General features: G+C 53.7%; 2 protein-coding genes across 3 annotated transcripts in view; one reads left to right on the forward strand and one right to left on the reverse strand.

The window, feature by feature from the left end:
* CYTH4 (cytohesin 4) overlaps window positions 1-17,542 on the reverse strand; it is a 285,576-nt gene that overhangs the window by 96,108 nt on the left and 171,926 nt on the right. The window lies entirely within an intron of this gene.
* On the forward strand, window positions 8,333-17,056 carry SSTR3 (somatostatin receptor 3). 2 transcript variants are annotated; one of them, XM_050806288.1, is made up of 3 exons: window positions 8,333-9,399; window positions 10,583-10,729; window positions 13,434-17,056. In XM_050806288.1, exon 3 carries the CDS (start codon window positions 13,470-13,472, stop codon window positions 14,724-14,726), a length of 1,257 nt encoding a protein of 418 aa, XP_050662245.1. In that variant the 5' UTR covers window positions 8,333-9,399; window positions 10,583-10,729; window positions 13,434-13,469; the 3' UTR covers window positions 14,727-17,056. The 2 variants fall into 2 exon arrangements, with proteins under 2 accessions (XP_050662245.1, XP_050662244.1); XM_050806287.1 differs by lacking the exon at window positions 10,583-10,729 and having other exon boundaries at window positions 8,334-9,399.

Below are 17,542 nucleotides of genomic sequence, written 5' to 3' on the forward strand. Positions count from 1 at the left end.
TGTTCAAAAAGTGCTTTCCTTCTAGACTATAAGCTCAAACACACACAAGGACCTGTGTGTTTTGTTTTACACTAAGACCCTAGTGAGTCCTGGCCACCTAATCCATGTGGAATGAATGTCATTTGTACAAATGAGTAAGTGGGTGAAAGAATGGACTTTCATGAAATGAGAGAGACTGAACCATGCCAGCAACCCAGCTGAGCCCAGCCTCCAACCACCCCAGCCAGGTGCCAGCCATGTGCGAGAGCTGACCTGGATGTGCTTGCCTAGCTGAGTCTCCAGATGACTCGCAGCTGGCCACCATGAAAGAAAAGAATGGCCCGAATGAGCCCAGCCAACCCACAGAATCATAAGGGATAATAACATGGCTATTGTAAGCCACTACATTTTGAGGTGGTTTGTGACACAGGCACTGATACTGAAACCTTGACTTTTTGCAGTCTAGACTCTTCATTATCTGCTCCTCTGGTCTCTGACCTCTCCTCCCTACCCACCGTTCCTACCATGCTCCAGAGAGATATTGACATTTGGGGACATCTGACTCCATCCAGCTCTCACATGATATGGGAGGCAGTGCAGGACAGGCCCCGGAGAGGGAGAGGCAGATCCAGGATGTCCCTAGAAGGCTTCTGGAGAGGACCTCAAGGAAGGTGAAATGAGCAGTTTTCCACAGAATCCAAAATTCAATCAATACAGTTCCCACCTACTAACTACATGCTTCACACCAAGCTGTGGCAGGAGCTGGAGGTGCAGAGAGGGGTGAGGTACAGCTCCTTGCTCACCAGTGGTTCAGAAGCCAGTGGGAGAGACAGACGTGTGAATAGACATCTACCATGTGGCTTGATCCACAGATCACAGAAATATATTCAATATAGAAAGGAAGAGACTCTGGTCTCAAGGCGCTAGGGTAGAGATGTTTCCACCCCCACCTCCTCGCTGAAAAGCAGCCACGACAATAAGGAGAACAAGAAACAGAAACGCAAACTCCCACCTTCAAAGAAGCCAGGAGACACCTGTAACCCCAAACCACAATGTATGAGCAGCGAGAGCAGATGGAGGGTGGTAAATGATTGAACAGAGCTGAGGAAGGCAAACCTAAATGCCTGCTGCTGCATGGTGGGGTGGAGTAGGGGCTTTGGAGACAGAAAAGATGCAAATCACCTGTTCTTGCAGAACCCTGGGGAGGCTCAGAATTAGGGAACCCAGACATCATGGATGGTGAGGCAGGAGGCTGAAAACGGGGGGTTGTGTGGGAGTCTGCTTAGGAGGAGTGAGATCCCCCAGCACCACCCCAGATCTTCTCTTTTCCATTATGTGGTCAGGCATTCACCCCTCGCTAACCCCGGCAGGGAGAATTCAGCCAGAGTTCTCTGGACCCAGAGACATTCGCTACAGGGCAGAGTGGGGGTGAGGCACCAGACTGCTTTTGGAGATGCTGTCAAAATTCGATGATGCCTTGCAAACAATCACTCCTCCACTCCTACCCTCCCTACCCACCATTCCTACCACGTTCCAGAGAGATATTGACATGCCCTCCATGGGAAGGGCGCGTTTCCCCTCTCCCCTGATGCTGGGCTTGGCCATGTGACTTGTGGCCACTGGGATGACGACAACTGCGTCAGGAGAGACTTCGTGGGCTTGTCCCCGTGGACATGCTCTCTTATGCAGCCAAAAAAATTAACATGCCCTGGATGAGCCCACTGGTTCCCAGAGTAAAGGAGAAACACAGAACAGAGCTGCCTGCTTGACCTGCAGACCCGCAACTTCACACAGATCTGCCCAGTCGAGCCCAGTCTAGATCAGTTCATCCCAGCTGACCCGAACATGTGTGAAGAGAAGAAATACTTACTGTAGTGTGCCGTAGAGACTTTTGTGGTTGTTTGTTACACAGCACTATCTGACTGACACAAGGAGATTAAGTGAAAGTCTGGGGTCACTGAACATGGTGACCCCAGCCCCCTTCCCTGGCCCATTTCAGATGCGCCAGCACCCAGCCATACACTCACGCCAGGAATGAAATTGGAGGATCTGGTCACCCCAGAGAAAAGTCTTACAGATGCTGACTTTGGGGTGTCCTTGACTAAAGATCCAGCTGCCCCACAGAGATGCCCACCATTGTACAAGTACTGCTCTTGGGCTCCGGTCAGATTTTAATGCCTCATTTTTTTTTTTTTTTTTTTTTTTTTTTGAGACAGAGCTTCACTCTTGTTGCCCAGACTGGAGTGCAATGGTACGATCTCAGCTCACCGCAACCTCCACCTCCTGGGTTCAAGTGATTCTCCTGCCTCAGCCTTCTGAGCCCTGGGATTACAGGTATGCATCACCACGCCAGGCTAATTTTGTATTTTTAGTAAAGACAGGGTTTCTCCATGTTGGTCAGGCTGGGCTTGAACTCCCAACCTCAGGTGATCCGCCTGCCTTAGCCTCCCAAAGTGCTGGGGTTGCAGGCGTGAACCACCGTGCCCGGCCTTAATGCCTCACTCTGAAACAGGAGTGGCTAACACAGAATGACTGGTTGAAGAAGGCTCTAATGATAGCTATTGCCCCAAATGATAAATGAAAGACACCCAATCAAACAAGTAGAAGAAAATGAATATCAGCAAACAATAAAGATGATGCAGTGAGCAGAAGAAAACTTTGACAAAACCATCATTGCCATCCTTGAAGAGCTAAGGGAACGTACATCCACAAATGAGTACAGAAGGCCACAGCAAAGGAGGAGGCAGAAATCAGGCGAGAACTGGCTGGGCGTGGTGGCTCATTCCTGTAATCCCAGCACTTTGGGAGGCCGAGGTGGATGGATTGCTTGAGGCCAGGGGCTCGAGACTAGCCTGACCAACATGGTGAAACCCTGTCTCTACTAAAATCACAAAAATTAGTTGGGTGTGGTGGCATGTACCTGTAATCCCAGCTACTCAGGAGGCTGAGGCAGGAGAATCACTTGAACCCAGGAGGCGGAGGTTGCAGTGAGCTGAGATTGTGCCCCTGCACTCCAGCTTGGGTGACAGAGTGAGAGAGTGAGAGAGTGAGACTCTGTCTCAAAAAACACAAACAAACAAACAAAAAATAATAAAAAACAGGAGAGAGCTCTTGGAAATGAAAAATATGTTGATTTAAAAAAAGAGGGATTGGAAGATAAAAACAGATTTTTAAAAAACCTCCCAGGAAGTAGAACAAAATGATAAAGACGAGCAACAAGAAAAGTAAAGATTTCATCCAGGAGGCCCAATATTCAAATAATAGGAGTTACAGAAGGAAATAACAGAAAAATGTCTCAGAACTGAAGAACACCAATCTTCACATTAAAAGGCCACTTGATGCTCCAGATGACAAATGAAAAAAGACTCAAGCAAGTCTTGTTATAAAATTTTCAGAAATTTAAGGATAAGGCAAAGATCCTAGAAGATTCCAGAATAATAATAATAAAAAAAGTTAGCTTAAGTTACACACAGTGGATTGGGATTAAGAATTGTGCTAGAGGCCGGGCGCGGTGGCTCAAGCCTGTAATCCCAGCACTTTGGGAGGCCGAGACGGGCGGATCATGAGGTCAGGAGATCGAGACCATCCTGGTGAACACAGTGAAACCCCGTCTCTACTAAAAATACAAAAAATTAGCTGGGCATGATGGCAGGCGCCTGCAGTCCCAGCTACTCGGGAGGCTGAGGCAGGAGAATGGCGTGAACCCGGGAGGCGGAGCTTGCAGTGAGCCGAGATCGCGCCACTGCACTCCAGCCTGGGCGACAGAGCCAGACTCTGTCTCAAAAAAAAAGAATTGTGCTGGAAGCGCTAGAGACACCCACAGATGCCTTCTGTCAGTTGAGTCAGAGTCATTCTCAATCTCAAATTCTATACCTAGCCTATCTATCAACAAGTGTGAGAGGGGAATTCACTATTTTGAAACATGCACACTTTCTCTGAAAGTTACTAGGAGCTATGCTCTATTAAAATGAGAGAGGAGGCCAGGCGCGGTGGCTCACATCTGTAATCTCAGCACTTTGGAAGGCTGAGGCAGGTGGATCACTTGAGCCCAGGAGTTCAAGACCAGCCTTGGCAACATGGCAAAACCCCATCTCTACTGAAAATACAAAAATTATCTGGGCATGGTGGCATGCACCTGTAGTCCCAGCTACTCAGGAGGCTGAGGTGAGAAGATCGCCTGGGCCTGGTAGGCAGAGGTTGCAGCGAGCTGAGATTGCACCACTGCACTCCAGCTTGGGTGACAGAGCAAGACCCTGTCTCAAAAACAAAACAAAACAAAAAAACCAACCCCCCAAGTGCCCCACAAAATGAGAGAGTAAAACATCAAGAAGGAGGACATGGAATCTAAGAAACTGGATTCATACAGGAAAAAGCTGAAGGCAATCCCCAAACAATAATGGAGAGAGAATCTCGGGATGTCAGCTGCACACGGGCCCAAGGGCAGCTGGCCCAGATAAGAGGAGCTCGGTAGTCTCCAGGACGAAATCGTCCCTGAGGCTGGACTCTGGAAACTCCACTGTGTGGTTTTTACGAAGCTATAGGAACGTGTGGAAATGCTTAGTGCAGGAAATTGAAGATATTTTTAAAAACCAAAAAACGAAGCAAATGAAAAACACGAAGCAAATGAAAAAAACGAAGCAATTATGAACTCCTGGCTGAGCAGGAAATAATATTTACATTGCATTAATCATGGGAACACTGGATATGCATTTAACAGAAACTCGACAAGATGGGGAGAAGGGGTGAGAGTGTGTAAGAAATGTAAACTTCTCCTCTACTATAAGAGCAGTCAGTAGATAATGGGTAAAATTGAGGGATTAAGACATTAAAAAATCAATATTATATTTAGCAAGAAAGAGTTTAACCGAGGGAGCAATTGCTGAGTGGGTGGGATTACCTCTGGGATGGGAGGGGCGGGAGGGACGCGGGACGACTGCTGATTTTTGCTGTTATAAACCTTTTCAGCACTACAGTAGTCCACTTTGTGGAGTTTCAGTTACCTTCGGGCAACCACAGTCCAAAAATACTAATAGCTTTTGAAAGAAAAAAACAGAGAAAGAGAGAGATCACCATCACATAACTTCTGTTAGAGTATATTGTTATAATTGTTCTATTGTATAGTGTATGATTAATTATTGCTGTTCATCTCTTAACTGTGCCTAATTTATAAATTAAACATTATCTTTCTCCACCATCGTGGTGTGTGGTTGACTCCGCTTCTCGCCACAGCTTCTCACAAGACTCTCAGGATCAAGTCATTCCTGCGCAAGAAACAAAAGCAAAAAGGACCCATTTCCCCAGTGGATTTGTATGAAAACTGGCAATAACATCAGGTACAGCTCCAAAAGGAGGTATTGGAAAGAACCAAGCTGGTTCTATAAGGAACTAAGCGTGAGATGCTACACATATTTACATTGTATCAAGGTCATGATCATCTTACCATCGCAAGCTGAAAATGTCACCACTGTCTGGACAGCTGGACATGTTTGATTGGGAAGGTACTTTTTCTCTTTGTTTATATGCTCTGCACTAGTAGGCTGGGTTCAGTAATACATAGGTGAGAACTTTTATTTCACGAGGTCAGGAGATCGAGACCATCCTGGCTAACACGGTTGAAAAAAAAAAATACAAAAAATCAGCCTGTAATCTACCAGCTACTCCCGGGAGGGGAGCTTGCGGTGAGCTGAGATCCGGCCACTGCACTCCAGCCTGGGCGACAGAAGAGAATCGCTTGAACCTGGGAGGCGGAGGTTGCAGTGAACCAAGATGGCGCCACTGCACTCCAGCCTGGATGACAGTGCGAGACTCTGTCTCAAAAAAAAGAAAAAATTATCAGGCTGGGCAGGGTGGCTCATGCCTATAATACCAGTACTTTGAGAACCTGAGGTGGGAGGATCGCTTGAGGCCTGGAGTTTGAGGCCAGCTTGGCCAACATAGTGAGACCCTGTTTCTATTTTTAAAAATTATCATAGGTATGTAAAACATCATACAGGAAAAAATAATAGCATACATATGCAGGTTCACTACTATCCACGGTTTCAGGCATCTGCTTCGGGTATTGGGATGTATGTCCCAAGGTATTATAAGGGGCGTAAAGGGGGGACTATTCTACTGGTTTCTACATTTACTTGCAAACAGTACTTTGATGAAATAAAAGCACATTTTATTTGCTTTTATTTCAAGGAATCTTGAAGAAGGGAGTGTCGGAGAAGGGGAGGGCTCTGGAGAAGGCTGCCAGAGCAGGGGATGCCTAACCATGCTGAAGTTCGTGAAGAGGGGGACCCGGAGTGGACTGCTAGGGACTCGCGACACCAGTGAGGTTCAGATGGAGGCCCTGGTGCTTTAGAACGAGAAGAGGGCCAAGTGGCAGGAGCGCAGGCTGAGGCTCGTTACACGGGGCCCCTAGGCCGCGGTAGGGACTGTGGATTTTACTTGACAAAAAGAGCAGGTGGCCATGGGAAAGTCTCAAAGAGGCAGCTGGGATGACTTATGTTTGTAATGGACTCACTCTCTCTGCTGAGTAGGGGGCGAGGGTGGAAGCAGGGGAGTGCAAGGCGACTGTGGGGTGGAGGAGGAAAAACCCTTCTTTACTGTCTTAGTGTCTCTGGCTGGGCTGAAGAATTAAACGGACATAAGGCAGATCAGCAGGAGAAAAACATACAGATTTCATTTGCATGTATGAGGGAGCCCCCTCCACCCCCCGCCCAAATGACCAAGACCCAAGGAAGTGACTAGACATAAGGGCTTTTGTATCAGGTTGAACAAAGAATGGCGATTGTGTAACTGGGAAGATAAGGGTTAAACGATTTGTTCTTACGGATTTCTTTTGGCCTCGACTCTCCTTATCCGGTAATAAGAATGTCTTTCTTCCTCCTAGCATAGGGAGGGCGTCTTTCACAGGGCATTTTCGCTCCTGCTTTCAGGAAGAAAAGGGGAGGTCAGAGCACCCTTTCTGCACCTGCTGTTTCTGAAGTGCCTTTAGTTCAAAGAAATCAATGTGTCAGAGTGGCATATTCTGGGGTGGTGTGTCCTGAACCCCTTCAGTGGCCTGACCCAGAAGGGAGCCTGTGGATGGAGAGCAGTGGAGGGGTTCTGGGCAGGAGCAGCAAGGCTCGGAGCTGGGGAGGTGTGTGACTGGGGGCACGCTGACAAACATTTACTCCTTTAACCTTCACAAGAACCCCCGGGCCGGGCAGTCAGGGGTGTACACTCTACTGAAGGAGAAAACTGAAGTTCAAGTTCACTGCATGGCAGGGGCAGAGCTGGGGCTCAAACTCCCCTGTCCAGTCTTCAGCCCCTGTACCCCAACCTGCAGGAATAAGTGAATGGATACATGAGGCTGGCTGCGCCTAGGGCACAGAGGGGCGAGGGAAATCCGCAGAGGAGGAGGCCCGCGCAGGCGGCAGACTCAAAGCTGCAGTGCCAGGTGGGCTGCCGGGGGAGAGCTTTTATTCTGAGGGCAGGGAGAAGCCATGGGTAGGGAAGGGTGGTCAGTGCCATGGAAAACCCACCCTTGACCCTGAGGACATGCTCCCAGGAGCCCACCCACACCTCATGAACTTGTACAGACCAAGACAATGAGACCTGGAGCAAGGGCCTTGCCCCGGGCACATGGCAAACGGAGGGGCAGCGTTAAGAGACCAGGCCAGCTCCGGGTGGAAGCGGGTGTGTCCTACTGTGTGCTGCCGCACGCACGGTGGCACTTCTGGACGAATTCAACTTCCAGTTCTCTGCAGCCCCAGGTACCTAGTGACAAAGGAGGTCCAGCCCTGGTCCCAAGGAATGGCCCAGTTTGGAAAGCATCCTAGGTGGTGCCTGGCACATAGTAGGTGCTCAGCCAAGACGCGTGTCCTTCTCCCTCCCGTCTCTGACTGTTCCTTTCCTTATCACTCCTGTGCTGAGGCAGGAATCAGCACAGGCTGGGGCATGGCATCCCAAGACAGCTGGGCCTGTGCTCAGGACCACAGGGCAGAGTCTCTTAGACCAGAGATCAGTAAATGTGGCCCATGGGGCACATCCCACACACTGCCTGTTTTTGTGCAGCCGACGAGCTGAGAATGGTTTTTACGGATGACCATTTGCAATCAGTTTGATGAAACACTAACTCTAAACTCCAATTAAGCAAAATATGTTGCCTCTAAAAAGAACTCTATTCTTCTCATTAGTGGACCTGCATTACAAAACACTGGCCTGAATTATTATTATTCTATTTTGAGTTTTGTCAGTTAGAAAATAGTGAAAATCTGTTTTCTCCCGGCACAATGATTTTGCCCTCAAAGCCTGAAATATTGGTTCTCTACTCTGTCCTTCTACGCACCATGCCTGGGGCTCTCCAGATTTAACCAATCCCAGGGCTAATGACCCCCACCCGGCCTCCCCGGTGGCCGGTGCTGGCTGCGGCTGGTATGCCCGACTGCAGGGCTGGACTGTGGACTCTCGGGCTGGTCAGCCTCACACCCAGCCTTGCCTTGGGACACAGCTGTAGCCCCGTGGGACCTGTGCCGCAGTGGCCTCGGGGAGCTGCTCTGGCTACTGGCTGGCAGCCTCAGCTCCCCTGAGCACTGAGCACATTCTTTTCTCCAACTCCCTGCGGGAGCCAAGGCCAGCGGGCGTGGGTGGCTGAAATCTCCTCGGTAACAGGGTCTGCCCCCCTCCTGCTCCCTCGCTGGGCCTCCTCCCTTAACCTGCCCCCCACCCCCCACACCTGCTCTCTGGCCCTCGGCCCCTCCCTGCTTGCTCCCTCCTTTCGCGGGCTCCATGTCACCATCTGTGGCACAGTCCCTCTCTGTCACTCTCCCTGCCAACCCCTCGTTCTCCTTCCTCCCTCCTCCTCTCTATCCTGCCTCTCTCTGCATCTCTCCCTCTCACCCGTGTCTCCTCTCCTCTCTTTCCTCTTCATCTTCTCCCTGTCACGCATCTTTCATCACTCCCCCTCATTCTGCCTTTCCTCCTACTCACGGTCTCCTCTCCCTCTCTCTCTCTCTCCCCCTCCCTCTTTCTTTCTCTCTCTCTCTCTCTCTCCACCTCCTCCCGACCCCCTTTCCCCTCTATTTCTATTGGTTTGTGCGTCCCTCGTTCCCCTTTTCTCTTCTTCACCCTGGGAAGCTTCTCCCCCTCTATCCTTGCCCCTGCCCCCCCAGGATGTGTCCTGGAGATGGGGGGTGACGTACCAGGCGCTGGTTGGGAAGTCAGGGCCGGAGACCAGATGGGAGAGGCTCTGTGGACAGCCGTGGCCGAGGGCCTGGGAGGGGACCTGAGCCCGCAAGCAGTCTAGAAGTGGGTGCCGCGTGGGGACCCCAGTTAGGAGTGCCCTCCTAACCAATCCCAGGGCTAATGACCCTGGGGACTGGGCAGGGAGAGGGGACAGCAGAATGATAACCAGCCTGGCGACAAGGAGGGAAGCCCTCACCCTATGGGCAGGTAAGGAGGCTGGGGCCCGGATGATGTCCCGAAGGGTGGGGTCCCGGAAGCCCATCCTCTGCCCAGGATGAACTTGGGAGGCTGGGGCTGGGGAGGCAGAGGGTGGGGAGTCCCAGGGAGGCAGGAGGGAGGCCTTCCTGTGACCTCCCGGTCAGCTGCAGGGGCAGGGGCATTAGTCTCAGAATCTTGTGCCATGATTCCAGGATCTCGGAATCACAGAATCGCAGGCTGTCAGGGCTGGAGGGAGCCAGATGCGTCATGTCGTTGGCTTTCCCAGCTCACGTGGCAGCTCTCCTGAGCTCCCCCTCCATACCCGGCACTGTGCTTGGCACGCCTCCATTTAATCTCTGCAAACAACCCTGGGAAGTGGGTCCGCTTGTCTTCCATATGATGAAACTGAGGTCCAGGGGGATAAGTGACTTGCCCGAAGTCATACGACGAAACTGAGGCGCAGGGGGGAGAAGTGACTTGCCCGAGGTCACACAGCAATTTGGCGTCATTGCTGTGCAACAGAGCCCAAGCCCCCAACCCTGGGCCTGTGGGGTGTGCTCCTGGGATAAGGCCCCAGGCCTGGGGTGCGAGTGAGTCAGTTGGCGCTGACAAGCATAAGCCAGGTCTCTTTGGGGAGAAGGCCCAAGGGTGTAGAGGACAATCAGAGAGCCAGGAGCCATCGCCCTGCACTCTTCAGGACTGTCATGGCCTTTGATTCTTCTCAGCCTGAGGCCTTCAGAGGAGCCAAGTGGGGCCAGGAGGTACTGATGGTTTAGAAGTAGACAGAACTGAGTTCGAATTCTGGCTTCCCACTCTCCAGCTGGGTGACCCTGTGCAGCTTACTTAACCTCTCTGAGCCTCAACTTCTTCCTCTCTAAAAACTCTCCCTCTTGGGCTTCTCGAGGATCTCGTGATGTGAGTCTGAGGCTTCCATCTGGGGACAGTGTCCCACCTTGGAGCTTTCCTTGCTGAACTGCTTGGCTGTTCACATTTATGGCTGTTCTGGGTGATGTCCTAGGTTCTGGGGTTAAGAAATCAATCAATCAGGGCCCCTGCATTCAAGAGCCAGTGTTCTAGCGAGTGAGAGATGGGCAAATGGAGAATGATTGGGGTGCCTGGCCTCCCTGAATTATTAGGGCTGTGGGGCTCAAGGCAGCCACTCACCCTCTCTGTGCTGTCTCCTCCTGAACAGTCCTCCGAGGAGTCCGCCCCCAGCTTTCAGGCAAGCTTGTGCCAAAGATAAACCAGACAGGGAGGAAAAGTCCCTCCTTCCCAAGGATGAACTAGATCATGCACAGGATTCCAGCTCTTTAAAGAAAAGACGGCACCTCAATTGCAGGTCTGGCTTACGTGCTTGGAAAGCTGTAATTTCCCTGCTTCTGCTCCCTGGGCACCTCAAACTTTGACAGGGACGACCGGCTGAGATAAAGGTGGAGACAGGGTTTTCCAGGAGGGGGCCAGGGGTTCTGGGAGGGGCGACTGCATTCCCTGGTACAAAGGAGGGTCTGGCTAGGCGTGCCGCGTTCCTGTCAGGACCATGTGTGTGTCAGCGCATGCGCTTGTGGGTGCACAGACGTGTGCTGGGCAGGCGTGGGGGTGGGACAACCTCAGAGCTTACCCCCAGTGGGCTACCCCTGGGGCATCTGTCCCTGAAGCCTGGAAATTAGGCCTGCCCAGCTCCTTGCTTCTCTCGCGAGCCTGGTGCTCCCCTCCCTCATCTAGCCCTGGCTTGTGATTGGCTGACCAGCAGGGATGCTATAAAGAGGATCTGTGCACATCACAGGGCGGCAAGGTAGATGGTGACGCCGGTCCCCTGCCAAGGAGGCAGGGCTCTAAGGTTCCAGGTTCCACAATTCCAGGTCTCAGATGGACTCATTCTAGCATTCTGAAATTCTAACATTCTTTGATTCAAGGATACTGAGTCTAAAATCCTATGGCTGTAAGATTCTCTGACTGTTCTAAGAATTCCAAATTCTATTTTAAGATCTCTAAGGTCCATTAGGCTTTGAGTCCATGATCCTCATAGCTCAAAGCCCTGGGGGCAACTGGGAAAGCGGGGTACCAGCTGGGCACTCAGGTGGGTGCCTTCCCAGGCCTGGCTTCAGTTTGCCAGCCTGTGGAATGGGTGTAGAGGTCGTCACTACAAATTTTTCTAGATTTGCCACTTCCTAGCTGTGACCAGAACATGTGACCTCACGTTTGCTCCCCATCTGTGCAGTGAGGATGACAGTAGTGCCTCCCTCATGGGACACCATAGGATACTGCAGTTCACTGGCTTAGCCTGGCACCTGGCACAGTCAGGGCTCAGTGATGAGCAGCTGGCAGCACTGTTAGGATCCTCTAGCCCACTGTCTAGGTGCCCCTCCCTTAGTGCTGCTGTTCCAGGCCCAGGAGACCTGATGAGGGGTTGGGGAGAAGGATGGGTTGAGGACAGGTTGGGGGATGACCCAGGCTCAGAATCCTTCTCTTCTCCCAGCCCCAGGAACAGGGAGAAGATGCTCTGAGCCCAGCCAGCTTGGGATGCTTTTGGAGAAGCCATGGCCTAGGGGTTCCCTGCTACCCTTGACTTCACCCAGCCTGGCACTGTAAGCCCGCTGCAGCCCCAGGTCCTTGGGGCAAGGGTAGCCAGGCGTGCTCAGAGGTGTTTGTTTGGATTTGGGGTGCCTTTCCTTCCCAGAAGCTTTGCACCTCAACAGTGACGTCCGTATAGGGCAGTGCGGACCATGGCTCCCAGTGGAGGGAGGAACTGCAGGCCCAGTGTCAGGGATATTAGAAGAAGAGCTTCTCCTCTGAGAGATTTCTCTTCCCTTCAGGGTTTTCTGCAGGGAGAATCTGAGGACAGCCAGGAGTCAGGAGATTGAGGGATAATTAGGAAGAAGGGGTGCAGTGGGTGGTCCAGGCCCCAGAGGAGGCTCCTGCTTCCAGCCTGGCCCTGCCTGGGCCGCCTCCTGAGCGTGGCTTTCCGCAGTGGGGTCGGACATTCCCCCTTGGCATTGGAATTGGTCCACTCCAGGCTTCCTGGTTCATTTGATGCCTGACACTGAGGCAGAGCTTGTGCCTGTGGGAAAGTGACAGGGTGGAAAGCAGTGGGGAGGGTCCAAAGCTGGCTGGAGACTCCACATGGGAGGGGATCAGAGTCTTGCAGGGGAGCCCGGAGGAGCCCCGGCTTCTTACACGCAGGCATGGGATGAGAAAGACACTAAGAGAGCACGTGGAGTGCAGTGGGGGCTCTTGCTTGTGCTGCAAATCCCTTCTGAAAATGTTCCCCTCTCCAGGCAGCTGGCCCCTCCAGCCAGGGGGCGGGGCTGCTCTTGGATACCATCTACTAAGTGAATTGTAAAGTTCTCCAACCCCAGCCGGCCTCTGAGGAGAAGGGGTCTCAACCACCTGCCCCCCAGGTTCATAGCCAACCTTCCTGGGCAGGGCCTTTGGGAGGGGCATAGTGGGATGGCCCAGGCTGATGGGGGGCGCTAAGGACTCTGACTCCCAAGGGAGGGGACACCCCAAGCCTGTGGTTCTTAACTCCATTTGGAACCTGAAGAATCTGATATTAACCTTCACCTGGAGTTTCGGGCGTTCATGGATCCTCTGAAGTTCAGGTAGGGAGCGGGTTTCCAGGTGAAGGTCCTGTGATATGAAGCAGTGTTTTTCAGATGTCAGGACGAGACCTGTTGGTCTCGCCAGCAATGCAACCCACTTCACAGGGGCCTGCCAGCTGGGGCCTCACATGTAGAAAGGAAGGGCAGGTATTGGTTGATGAAACAGTATGACTTCATGCCGCACACCACACCCTCTCTCCACGATGAAGAATGATCACCTCACCTCCCCAAGCCTCAGTTTCCTCATCTGAGAAAAGGGGATAACATGACTCAGCCTTGTGGCACTGTGCAGGGTGAATGAGATGGTGCACTTCCCATCCTCTGAAATCTCTCAGACGATGGGAGGATGGGCATGCAGCAGGTCCCCAGGTTCAGCGTGATGGGAGAGGGCAGCACAGAGAAAGCCATTCTCTGCCGTGACCGAGCTGTTTTTCCTTCCCACAGGCAAATAGCTGACTGCTGAGCAACCTCCCCTCAGCCATGGACACGCTTCCTCCATCATCATCGGTGTCCACGACCTCAGAACCCGAGAATGCCTCCTTGGCCTGGCCCCCAGATGCCACCCTGGGCAATGTGTCAGCGGCCCCAAGCCCAGCAGGGCTGGCTGTCAGTGGCGTTCTGATCCCCCTGGTCTACCTGGTGGTGTGCGTGGTGGGCCTGCTGGGTAACTCTCTGGTCATCTATGTGGTCCTGCGGCACACGGCCAGCCCTTCAGTCACCAACGTCTACATCCTCAACCTGGCACTGGCTGACGAGCTCTTCATGCTGGGCCTGCCCTTCCTGGCCGCCCAGAACGCCCTGTCCTACTGGCCCTTCGGCTCCCTCATGTGCCGCCTGGTCATGGCAGTGGATGGCATCAACCAGTTCACCAGCATCTTCTGCCTGACCGTCATGAGCGTGGACCGCTACCTGGCCGTGGTACATCCCACCCGCTCGGCCCGCTGGCGCACGGCTCCGGTGGCCCGCATGGTCAGCGCGGCCGTGTGGGTGGCCTCAGCCGTGGTGGTGCTGCCCGTGGTGGTCTTCTCAGGAGTGCCCCGCGGCATGAGCACCTGCCACATGCAGTGGCCCGAGCCGGCAGCAGCCTGGCGAGCTGGCTTCATCATCTACACGGCTGCACTGGGCTTCTTCGGACCGCTGCTGGTCATCTGCCTCTGCTACCTACTCATCGTGGTGAAGGTGCGCTCAGCCGGGCGCCGGGTGTGGGCGCCCTCGTGCCAGCGGCGACGCTCTGAGCGCAGGGTCACGCGCATGGTGGTGGCCGTGGTGGCGCTCTTCGTGCTCTGCTGGATGCCCTTCTACGTGCTCAACATTGTCAACGTGGTGTGCCCACTGCCCGAGGAGCCTGCCTTCTTCGGGCTCTACTTCCTGGTGGTGGCACTGCCCTACGCCAACAGCTGTGCCAACCCCATCCTTTATGGCTTCCTCTCCTACCGCTTCAAGCAGGGCTTCCGCAGGGTCCTGCTGCGGCCCTCCCGCCGCGTGTGCAGCCAGGAGCCCACTGTGGGGCCCCCGGAGAAGACTGAGGAAGAGGATGAGGAGGAGGAGGATGGGGAGGAGAGCAGGGAGGGGGGCAAGAGGAAGGAGATGAACGGCCGGGTCAGCCAGATCACACAGCCTGGCACCAGTGGACAGCAGCGGCCGCCCAGCAGAGTGGCCAGCAAGGAGCAGCAGCTCCTACCCCAAGAGGCCTCCACTGGGGAGAAGTCCAGCACCATGCGCATCAGCTACCTGTAGGGGCCTGGGGAAAGCTGGGGTGGCCCGAGGAAGGGGCAGAAGCCGTGGGTGTGCCTAGGGTGTACTTCCCAAGGTGCCACAGGCCCATGATAGGATGTTGAAGGGCCTGGGCTTTGATGCTGTTGCTGCCAGGACTTGCTGTGTGACCTCGGGTAGGTTGCTTCCAGTCTCTGGGACTTGTTTTCTCCTCTGTGACTCAGGGATAGGAGTCATCAGCCTGGATGATCTATATCAGATGAGAGGTTTGGAGGGCACTACTGCTGGGCTGACCTTGCTGAGTGAGCAAAAGGTGGGTGCAGACTGGCCTTCCCCCAGGGCTGGAGTGTGTGGGGGCATCAACCTGAATCTTGACCCTCAGAGGGACAAACCAAGGCCAGGATTTCTTGGGCTCAGAGTCAGGGACACAGGAACTGCTGGGGGCTGGGCTGGAAACCTAAACAGAAGAAAGCCTAACCTGGTGGGAGGCGTGGCGCAGAAATGATCAGTCCCCAGATCAGCTCCCTCCTCTCGACTGTGAGGCCTTGGACCAGCTCTGCTCCTCTCTAGGCCTCAGGCTTCACCCGGGGAAACCCCAACAACCTCCATGCCCTTCTGGCCCAGGCAGTCAATGCTGGAGGTCCTGTGCTCCTGGGCGCGGAGAGAATAGGTGAATTTCCCAGGAAGCGAGTGAGGGCCAGCTTCAGGGTCTCTCACTGCCTGGGCTCTTTCAAGGCCCTGCATCTACTTTTGTACTTGTCAATTTGTATTCGTTTTCTTAAAGAGGGACCTCAAACTGCATAAGCTTAGGCCACCCAAAGCCTGGCTCCACCCCTGCTGAGGTCAGCCACTGAATCCCCAAGGAAGCTCACGTTGGGTCTTGCGGCTGGAGTAGGGGCTCCCAGGGGTTCCCAGGTCTTTGAGGGCTTCCAGGCACCTCCTTGTAGGAGAGGCCATTCCTGTTTCTCTCCTTGTGACCCATATTCTCCCCTCCTGGAGACTGAGGCAGAGACCCAGCCCATGGGGACTGGCATGGAAAGGCACAGTGTCTGCTGAAGAATGCTGAGAGGAGAAGGAAGAGGAAGGGAGAAGAGGAAGAGGAAGAAGAAGGAAGAGGAAGACAAGGGGGAAAGGGGAGGATGAGTGGGGGAAGGAGAAGCACAGATCTGTTTCCTGGAGCCGTCTTTGGCCTCCCTGGGCTGAGCTCAGTGGTAGCATCTGTGAACCTGAGTTGCCGACAACAGCCCCACCCAACCAGTACTGAGGGAAGGACACGATCAGGGTGGAACAGCCAGGGTGCAACGGCAAATGCACAGAGTACAGACGGGCACAGGGCCTGCGTCCCTGAGGGGCCTGAGAGTGCTGCCAAGAAGGGCTCAGGTCTTAATAAAGCCCTAGGGTGAAGCTGGCTACCAGGGACATCGGGAGGACCGGGGAGCCCCTGGTGGGTGGGGAGCAGGCCTCCCCATGCTCTATCATCCTGGAGACTACAGGTTGAGAGGCCCAGGAAAGACAAGAAGAGGTTGAAGTGGGACTGTGGAGGGGGACCACGGGGAGCAGCCACTATCCAAGGCTGGGCCTAGACTCCGTCCCAGAGATGGTCCCTCAGAGCTGTGGTGAGGCTGGCCCTGGGAGGGTGGGACCCCCGGTGAAATCCCTCCACTTCCCCACCCCCTGCAGAGGGCAGGGGTCCTCAGGGAAAGCACAGGAACCAGATTTTGGAGACTTGGATCTTCAGCACACCTCAGGGTCCTGGGCTGGCATGGGCCTTCTGGGCCTCAATCTCCCCATCAACAAATGGAGATGAATCACAGCTTAGCTGCCTCCTGGGATCTAACAAGAAAATGAGTCATGTGAGGTAACTTCGAGGCTCACTGCAACGGGTAGGGTGGGGTGTATCAGATTATAAAGTGGGAGTACCCTCCTCACCCCCAGGCTTGGCCTATACCCCCCTCTCCTTCATCAAGTGGCCGGTCTGTGTCTGTCCTTTGGGGTGGTGACACTGTAGGCCATGAGAAATGGGCAGTCTGGGGGTCAGAGGCCAAGGGTCAGGGAGGCAGGACTTGGGGAGAGAGTGAGACCCTCAGAGGAGAAGGAAGTTTATAAAACCACATTTTGTGTGGAGATGGAGGCTGGAGGCCCAGCCCTGGGACTTGGTCTGGGGTTCCTTGAGGAAGATCTGAGGGTCTGAGAGAGGAAGGATGCCCTGGCCTTCTGGCCTTCTCTGGCTGATCCTGCCTTCTTGCTGCCTAAGACAGGAGAGCAATGTCCTCGAAGGTTCCCCGGGAGGCCAGTTAGGAAACCCTTTGCTGCTTCTGTCTCTAGCTCTTGTCAATAAAGATGGTGACATCTGATAACAGCTGTGGCCTGGGCCAATTTATCTGCCAGACACTGTGTCCAGATGGGTGTGAATGTGCAGGTGTGTGTGGGCTCCGTGCACCCTGGCCTCTTCAGGTGTGACATCCCAGAGTCCAGGTCCTTCAGGGAACGTGGAAGGTACCCTTGATGGGGCTGAGCCCACATCCTTATAGACCTTGATGCAAAAGCAGTAGATGTCCTTTCTCCCTATTATCCAAATATTAGATTTCAGGGAAGAAAGTGGATTGGCTCCAACTAGGTCACATGATGGTCCCTTGGGCCAATCACCAAAGCCATGGTGATAGGGTGCCATGGTTGGCCGGGTGCAGGTCATGTGCCCATATTTCCAGCCAGAGAGAAGGTAGGGCACTGTGATGGACAATCTGGCCTGGCCCATGGGGCAGAGGTGGGTCAGGGACAGCCTACTAATGGCTAGGGGAGGTGGGCCAGGCACCAACAACCAACAGCACGCGGGTCTGGGT

This window comes from Macaca thibetana, chromosome 10, assembly GCF_024542745.1.
Source record: "Macaca thibetana thibetana isolate TM-01 chromosome 10, ASM2454274v1, whole genome shotgun sequence".
NCBI classification, from domain to species: domain Eukaryota; kingdom Metazoa; phylum Chordata; class Mammalia; order Primates; family Cercopithecidae; genus Macaca; species Macaca thibetana.

Coding starts and splice junctions, on each gene's coding strand:
- SSTR3 (XM_050806288.1), top strand. CDS start 13,470: ATGGACACGCTTCCTCCATCATCATCGGTGTCCACGACCTCAGAACCC.